This window comes from Brassica oleracea, chromosome C6 (assembly GCF_000695525.1).
Source record: "Brassica oleracea var. oleracea cultivar TO1000 chromosome C6, BOL, whole genome shotgun sequence".
NCBI classification, from domain to species: domain Eukaryota; kingdom Viridiplantae; phylum Streptophyta; class Magnoliopsida; order Brassicales; family Brassicaceae; genus Brassica; species Brassica oleracea.
The window spans coordinates 11,830,395-11,839,272 of NC_027753.1; the positions used below are offsets into that span (position 1 = coordinate 11,830,395).

An 8,878-nucleotide genomic window follows, 5' to 3' on the forward strand; every position below is an offset into this window, starting at 1 on the left:
TGTAGGTAAGCTCTTGTAACTTGCTTCGATTTCTGCAAGATTCTTAAACGCCTCTTTGTAGTGAAGAGCCCTAGACAGCGTCAGATAGGTTGAGTTCCACCGCGTAGTGACATCCAAAACCAAACTGCCTTTCTTAACAATCCCAAGAGTCTCCACACAGCCTAGAAACAGCAACTCTCTAGACTCACTGACCTTGACATACTTAACGCTGTCTCTGATCTTCTCCAAGGCGTCACTTATCACCGATAATCCGTCTTGGACAATGAGATTCAGAATGTGAGCAGCACACCTGATGTGAAAGAAGTCTCCACTGCAGACTAAATCCTTTCTAAGTTGCCTCTTGAGAACTCCTTGCATGTTGTCATTAAAGGATGCATTGTCTACGGTTACTGTGAAGACCTTCTTCTGCAAACCCCATTCTTTAATCAGCTCCATTAGCTTCATGGCAATGGCCGGACCAGAATGGGGTGGAGGGAAAGTGCAAAAAGGAGAGGATCTTAGCTCTAAGGTTCCACTCAGCGTCGACATAGTGGGCAGTAAGACAGAGATAACCTTTGATTGTTATTGCTCTCCATAGATCCGTCGTTAGACAGATCCTACCCAGAACTTCACTCAACACCTGCCTGAGCTTCATTTTCTCCCTCTCAAAGATCTTAAAAACATCTGAAACCGCCGTGTTTCGACACCAGAACTCTATGGTCGGGTTGGCATAATGCAATGCTTCTCGAACTCTTATGTACTCAACAAAGGCGTAAGGTAAATCATGTTCCACAATAGCCACAGCAATCATTTCTCGAAACACCAACTGATCGATCTTAGGACATGTGTTATTAGGGGTTTTAGGGCAGGTTCTTGAGTGGCGAAGAAGGGTATTGGTTCCACTTTTATGTAAGTCTAGGATGTAGAAGTGGTTACAGTAGTTGCAGACACATTTAAATTTTCCATCAGGCATCCTATCTCCTTCTATAGTAAAAAAGTTCCAGCACTTAGAGTGTCTACGCTTGTGTTTACCTTTCACCTCGGCTGTACTCATCAGAGACTCGTCCACCACAGGATTGTTCTCATCCATTTCCTGTTCTGAATCCCCATTGTCACTCGCGTAGTCATCATCATTGTTCAAACTCAATGTATCCTTCTGAAAGCAATCAAAGAAAAACATCAGAGAAACCCATCTCGCAAAACAAGCAAACAAACCCATCTCGCAAAACAAGCAAACAAACCCATCTCGCAAAACAAGCAAACAAACCCATCTCGCAAAACAAGCAAACAAACCCATCTCGCAAAACAAGCAAACAAACCCATCTCGCAAAACAAGCAAACAAACCCATCAGATTATATCAAGCAAACAAACCCATCTCACAAATCCAAGCGTGAACCAAAGACGGTTACAATGAAAGAAATAGAACCACAAACCCATTAAGCGTGAACCATCAAACATTCTAAAGCAATGTAAGCAAGTTACAAGTCACAATGAAACACAATCCTGAGAGAGCTAAATATAAGTTAAACCCATCAAGCTTACAAAGCTACAAGACACCATACCAAAGCTACAAGACACCATACCAAACTAGAAAAAATCATCTATAACAAACCCATCAGATTATATCAAGCTTAACATCAAGCAAAAAGACTGAAAGTAACAAGCCATGAATCAAACAGAACATGAACGAAATAAGAGAATCAAAGACGTGCAAACCCTTTTAAGAAGTTGATCTAGAGTCGCCGAGAGAGAGAGAGACGGGTCAAGAGTCGCAGAGAGAGAGAGAGACAGATCGAGAGTCGCCGAGAGAGAGAGAGAGAGACGGATCGACAGTCGCCGAGAGAGAGAGAGAGAGAGAGAGAAGACCTGATTTAACATGCAAACATAAACATTAATCAGCAAACCCATCAAAATAAACATGCAAACAAGCAAATCTGAAGCGACCAAACCTGAGAGAGTGCGAGACTGAGACTCGAGACGGACGGAGAGTCAGAGAGAAATCGAGACGGAGAGTCGGAGAGTCGGAGAGAAGTCGAGACGGAGAGTCGGAGATTCGGAGAGACGGAGCGACGTCGACTCCCGGAGAGAGTCTAGAGAGAGAGATTTTGAAAACCCACGGAGAGAGTCGAGACTTGAGAGAGAGAGATGAGATTTCCCCCAAATGTTGAAAACCCTAGGATTTCCCCCAAATGTCCAAATGGGCAAGCCCAATAATTTTGGGTTTAATTGGTTTTTATCCAATTGGACAACTTTATTTTTTAGTCAAAAATGGTCAGTCCAATTGGATATGGACATGGTTTACTCATGGACACTAGGCCCATTTGACATCTCTAACTAAGATGAGAATTCAATTTTTTGGATTTTTGGAAACAACACAAATTTCTGAGTTTGATGCTCGATTTCTTCATATCTTTTTGATTAGATGCTCTTTGATTACGTTATAACACAACCTTTATTTGGAGTCTTTTCTTTTTAGTTTTTCGGTCTTCTTACTTTCTCTGTAATTTCTGTCAAAATTTTAAATTCATATACAATTTAACATTTTACCAAAAAAACATTAACGGGGTGGCCACTTTTACTTTTCATACTAATGAATTTTAATGATGTAAAAAAATTCTTTAATTTATGATCAAATCAATACTATTAAAACAGAAGGTCTTTTTTTAGGTGTCCTCCTGTTTCAACAATATTTACAAGATACTGCGACTAGAATATTTTTAAGCTATCATTTTAATTAAATTGAATTAGTTCCATTTAATACTTTTAATTAGTTTCACGAAATCATTTACTTCCAACAAAAAATGTATTTTCTTATTTCGCTTATCCCTTTCAACTAAATCGAGAGTATTATGTGGGTTCTATGATGATTGGTGTGAGATCTTTGATTGTGACTGGGATTTTCACGACATGGGTTCGATCAGGAAATTATGGAACGAAGGTTTGAATGTTTGCCGTCTTCTTATGGGGTTTACTCGAAATTTCGAGGTACCTTTTTGGTCGGTTTGGATTGAGGTACGATTGAAGTTTCTCTGGATCTAGAGGACGAGCTGAAAGGGAAGGAGGAAGATTCAGCGGATTCGATAACGATCTATAAGACAGAGGAGCGATCTCTGTGGAGGCACAAGAGGGAAGTAGATTTTTTGTTGCGGAGGATATTTGCAATCATTTTCATGGAAAGTTGGGGCAAACTAAGTTGACAAAAGCTATTACAAGGTTTATGTGTTTTTGCAGTTGCAGTGAGTATATAACAACGGGGAGAACGGGAAAAAAAAAAACTGAAAAGGTTTGTTTTCGAACAAGGTGGGTGTTCTCGTTATGTTTGTGTTTCACTGGGTCTTGAACACTGAAGAGAATATTGAAGTACGATGGTTTTATAAGAGAGGTTTATATAGCTAGGACTAGGAGCCAATGTACAAGTCTCGGCATGATGAGTTTGGTTACATTCAGTGGGTCTGACATTAAGGTTATCTATGCTTACTGGAAAAAGGCTTTATCAATGGACTAGGTTCTGGATACAATGGTATATGTTGCTGCACCTTAAAGGGAATCCTGGGATCAAAACTATACTAAAAGGAGCAAAAGAAGCCTTCTTACAACATCCACGTCGGACAGGAAATTCGACCAATAGAGATGAAGCATTCTTCCACGTCATTTAGTAATGGCTTTGGGTTGGGCTTTTGTTCAGACAGGTTTGCTTTCGGTTGGGCTTAGTTTGTTTAGAAGCCATCGTCATCTTCGCTACCACTTCGTCTTCTTCCCTCCGATCCCGTAGAAACTGATCCCCCTCTACACAATCAATCCCATCCTTTACTTCGATCAATCAATTTCGTTTTGATGATTTCGTTTCAGCTCCCTCTGTTCCTCCTTCTTTATATACTGATCCTCTTTACTTTGTACAAACCCAAACCCTGTTTATATGATCATTTTTTACTGATTTAAATTTCAGCTTTCTGCCGGCAAATGTCTCGTCGCCTTCCATTTCAACGACGTCTCACCAGGACTTGCCGAGTCAGAGCTTCGATTTTGGCTAATCCAGTTGTGGGATGGATCCTTAGAACCAGGGGAGGGGGGTCTAGGTTCCTGCTTTGAAAGAATCGGTATCTCTTTTGATATATTTTTTGTTTTTTCATTTACGATTCTTAGGGCTTCTGTGACGGCCAGCGATGGGAAAACAGAGAAAGATGTTTCTGTAAAACGTTTTAATATAAAATATTATATTATTAATTTTAAATTACACTTCCGTTCTCAGTGAAGAGGTTTATTCCAGGTTTCACGTATTCTAGATTGTTAAGAGTTCTGGCGTTTTCTTCAAATATGCTGCATCCGGTTAAGCTCATGATCTGAATGATACCCAGTTTACTAAACTGGATGAGCTCTTCACTCAGACCCAACTCTACTCTGAATTTCTTCTTGAGAAAATGGAGGATATCACAAAAGTAATCTCTTTTTTGCCATTTATATTTGGTTGGTTAAAGAACGTGAATTTTCTTAATGGAGTTAGTGTGCTTTGATAGAATGGGACAGAAGGTGAGACCCAAAAAGCTGAGCCCGAGAAGAAAGGAGGTCGTGGACGCAAAAGAAATGCCGCTACTCAGGTAAGCCAGTGTAAGTTCAATATATAAACTTCATCTACTCATGTTTGATATATTTTGTTGTTCAACTTGCTCGGATGTTGGATGCTTTATTCTTCATTCAGATGAAGGCTAAGAAAGTTGTTGCTGCTATGCTTTATAGCATCGACTGTAGAATGAAGATCTAGATACCTAGATGAAATGATTTAACAGAGAACAATTTTTTTGAATCTGTTACTCTTTGATTTAAGCTTGCTTTGGCTGCCAGGTGCTGTGGAGATGAGATGGGTTGATACATATTTTCCATTTACTGAGCTTTCGAGCTTTCGATATATTTTTAAGGTAGTCTTTCCCCATCTTGCATATTTCGCAAAGCATACTTGCTCTGCGTTATGAAGACTTACTTTTGTTTTTGTGTAGTCTCATACATATACTGGAGTTGTGTGTTTGACTACCAATCTTAGCAAGCTAACAAGCTTTATCTGGTTACTGATTCAGGAAGACTGGTGAGAAGTTTCGGGCTGTGGGGTGACAGAACAAAGAATTTTGAAGCAGAGTGGATTAGAAAATAATGCTGCTTGGGACTTTGGACTTGGACTTAATAGAAAGACTCAAAAAAGACCTGCAATTACATACCTTTGAACCCTCGCCGTTGCTACAAGTATACTAAGGTAAAGTCAATGAAGAAAATGTAATTTTAGTTTCTCTCAGTGTTTGGTTGTGTGTTTTGTCTGATTGATAGATAAGAATTTGTATCTATTTCAGAATTTTTTTTCGGAATTAGAGAGATCTTACACGACATTCATTCCTCCTTGAAGTTTCTTTTTTTTGTTTCTAATATTTTACACTTTTGAGTAGTGTAGAATTTGTAACTGAATGATTTTGTAAATTAATTCACTTCCAGAGGAGGCGTTGCAGGGCTTGAATTTGACAACCAGGTTACCTCTCATTTTCTCAAATCAAATACTTTTCGTTTTGTGTCAAGTCCTTGCATTCTTTGTTATATCATTGATTTTCTTTGTTACCATTTTTAAGGTAAATGTATTTGTTTCCAGGGAGTATTCGTAGTCTGTCACATGATCAGGATGCTTGACTGTTCATGACTTTGACACTCAATATTACCGCAGTAAGCTTGCAGAAATACCTTGAAGCGCTTTGTGTTTCTATTTGTCACTTGAGTCCATAATAAATTCATTTTTGCTTTTGTTTTTCATATGAAGATAACGCCAAGGCAGTTGGAATACCTGTTAAGGAGTTGAAAGTGTTCTCCAAGATCTTTTAAAGGAGATCACCATGCTTTTAACCTTTAACAAACTTCAGGTATTGTGTTTGTGTGAAAAAGAAGATTTCAATGAAAATCTGTTTCCTGCTTCTTATTGTTGAGTTGATAATTGGCTTCATTGACCTGGATTGTTTATAATTCGTTTGCTTTGTAACTTTTCAAGTGAAAATTAGCAGCTTTACAAGTGTGGGGATACAAAGTCTGCAAGAGGTATTATGCCCTGCGAGAACTTAAGAAACTGATTGAGGTGGCAGAGAAGCTCCGTGAGAAGAGGTGGCCTTGAAAATTCGGTTTAGATTAGTTTCTGGTTTAGATTGAGTTAGATTTTTTTTTTTAATTTGGTTTAGTGTAAACAGATTATTTTGGTTTAGTTTGATGTTTGTAAACTGATTTTTATTAATAAAATTTTTTATTTATATTTGTATTTTGTAGTTTTTTTATTTATAGATTTTTATTTATAATCCCATATAGCTAAATAACACTATTATAATATTTACTCTATAATAACATATTATACAGTTTGACACAATTCTTCCAGTGAAGTCTCCGTCCCCGTTGAAGCTCCTTAGCCTTAGTTGATCCATCGGCGACTTCTCCGCCGTTGGTTTGCTTAGGCGGAAGCCGCATCTGATGTTTCCCGGTGAAAGGACGATTTCAATCTCTTTAGTTATGCTTGAAGACAGTGTGAACAAACTCAAAAGCCTCAACACTTGGTAGACGCAGAAATAAAGCTAAGGCTCAGATAATATTGGCGTTTGATTCTCCATCCGATTGGGTATTCAAATCTTACGGCTATATTTTATATCGGGGTCTCGCGCATAATCGCAGGAGAGAAGCACAAGTTTGAGTGAGTTCTTCGTTGCTAACACTTTCTCTTTGTTGTTGGGTTTAGGTGTACCTTTTGTTGATTGTAATTTGTTTCACTGTCATGTTTCAGAGGATGAACAAGCATTAGACTATTTCTCACCTCAGATTGATTAACCAAAGGCTAAGGGCGAGTCTGTATGTGGTGGAGGTTCTTTAAATTTCTATGGCGAGTGTGATTACACATGAGATGGAGACGGTGTTACAATATTTTGGTTTGTACAGTGCATCAATCCGCTTAACGTTACAAAAAAGAACCGATATGCATTTTGGAAAGAAAAAACGTCAGTTTTAGTGTTTATATATATGCTGTGTTACCAAAAATCGAAAATCAATGAATCTAATCATTATGTTAATTGCTTTGCCATGCTGTTAAAGCTTCAGAAAGTGAGGGATGCGAAAAAGAATAGTCCAGTACGGCAGTACCACCCCAATGTGGAATAAAGGCTTCGGAGACATAGGCTAAACATTTCTATAATATCTATAATAATTATGAGCTTCCTTGCTATTTTAATTTGCCAACGTATTTGGGTTTTCTCAATATTTAATTTAACAAATCTTTATAAACATGAAGAAACCTTAAAAGGGTCTAGCTAGACAAAGGTTTCACGCATGTTTTTTAGAAGATAGTGGCAAGAAGCCAAGAACAACAACATTATGTAATTTCTTACCATCTTATGTATCAATTCTCTTGACAATTTGTAATTATTTTCTATTTATCAACTGTATATCTGAATTTATTTTCTGAAGACTGATTTTACAATATTGAAAAGTTACTGGTGCTTACCTTTCAAACAAAACTGATAAAACCCACCTCGGGGAACTTTCTTCATGGCTATAATAATTAATATATAATTTGGCAACATAATTAATTTTACCTATCGAGCAGATTATCTACTAAACACATGTTGCAATATATTCTTTATGCATTTCAATTGTCTATTTCATATTTTTTATATTTCTTAACATTTAAACTATTCAATTTAGAATTAACAAATGTACAGTTATACAGAATATACAAATTTCATCTATAATTTATTTTAAATTCTAATTTTGTATAAATAATCGGTTATTGTTCTACTACAAGTTTCACAATTTTGAACTTAGCCGATTGTTTATTTAAATTTTGAAAACTCAAAATATTTTTTAACAGATATTGTTTGTTATATTATAATAATAAGTAAGCAACTCTTTTAAAAGTTTTCAATACCCAATCCATAATATTACGTTTCAATACCCAACAAACTTTTACTTATAGTTTATTTATATTCAAATATATTCTTATTCTTATTACAGATTTATATATTATACAATCCTATATATTGAAAAATTATTTACTGTTAAATTATCTAATTCGTGATTGTAGTTAATCCAAAATATACTTATATTTGAAAAATATAAATTGAAAAAATATGTTAAGAAACAATAACTCTAGAGAGGAAAAGAAAAACTTCAACTCTTCATATTCCTTTTATTCATGTCCCACCGAATAATGTATTACGCTTTCTGCTAAACTAAGGGCACCCAACTCTATTCTCTTCTATTATTTTTTTAAAACTAATATATTCTCATCTATTTTTCACAAATTTAATCTTCCCCACTATGAAAAACTTTCACATTGCACAATATCAACATCGAAACAAAAATTAATTAAACATATCAAATAAATTCTTAATATTATTTAAAATTTTCAATCCTAAACATAATATATTTAAACTCATTTTCCGCGCGTAGCGCAGACAAAGACTCTAGTATATATAAAAACAGGAAGGGCGATAGTGTTTATAGGTCTTTATATATGGTGTTTTGGTCATCCTTGGATAAATATGTTAGTATTTACAGGTATGAGTGCTGAAAACAGGTACAAGTGCTGAAAGTTTATGGTACTTGCAGGATAACATGCAGAATCAGCTGATTCAATTTGAGCTGTTGTTAAATACTGCAACATTTGTTGTAGCCATCTTCGTGGTTGTAGTAGGGATCTTTGGGATGGATTTTGAGATAGATTTCTTTGAACAGCCTGGTGCTTTCAAATGGGTTTTGACCATTACTGGAATCTGTAGCGTTTTTGTATTTTTGGCATTTCTCTGGTTCTACAACCGTTGAAGGCTCATGCCTCTATGAGGACTTAACTGCCCATGCATATAGGTGGTTGGTAGTTCTGTCTATGTTGCTTTTATC

The 8,878-nt window shown here is 36.4% G+C and overlaps 1 protein-coding gene and 1 long non-coding RNA gene across 9 annotated transcripts; one reads left to right on the forward strand and one right to left on the reverse strand.

Annotated features, from left to right (window-relative positions):
* Positions 1-421: 421 nt before the first annotated feature.
* Positions 422-1,198, reverse strand: LOC106297491 (zinc finger BED domain-containing protein DAYSLEEPER-like). Its single transcript, XM_013733722.1, has one exon. It carries the CDS (start codon positions 1,196-1,198, stop codon positions 422-424), a length of 777 nt encoding a protein of 258 aa, XP_013589176.1.
* Positions 1,199-2,796: 1,598 nt separating this feature from the next.
* Positions 2,797-6,210, forward strand: LOC106296483. Of its 8 annotated transcripts, none has more exons than XR_001261238.1 (10): positions 2,797-3,280; positions 3,486-4,077; positions 4,248-4,416; positions 4,495-4,575; positions 4,820-4,893; positions 5,050-5,222; positions 5,456-5,489; positions 5,607-5,677; positions 5,772-5,871; positions 5,997-6,210. It is a non-coding gene; the product is annotated as an uncharacterized LOC106296483 (long non-coding RNA). The 8 variants fall into 8 exon arrangements; XR_001261239.1 differs by having other exon boundaries at positions 2,797-3,263; XR_001261243.1 differs by having other exon boundaries at positions 2,800-4,077; positions 4,495-4,585; positions 5,054-5,222.
* Positions 6,211-8,878: the final 2,668 nt, after the last annotated feature.

Coding starts and splice junctions, on each gene's coding strand:
- LOC106297491 (XM_013733722.1), bottom strand. CDS start 1,198: ATGGGTTTGTTTGCTTGTTTTGCGAGATGGGTTTCTCTGATGTTTTTC.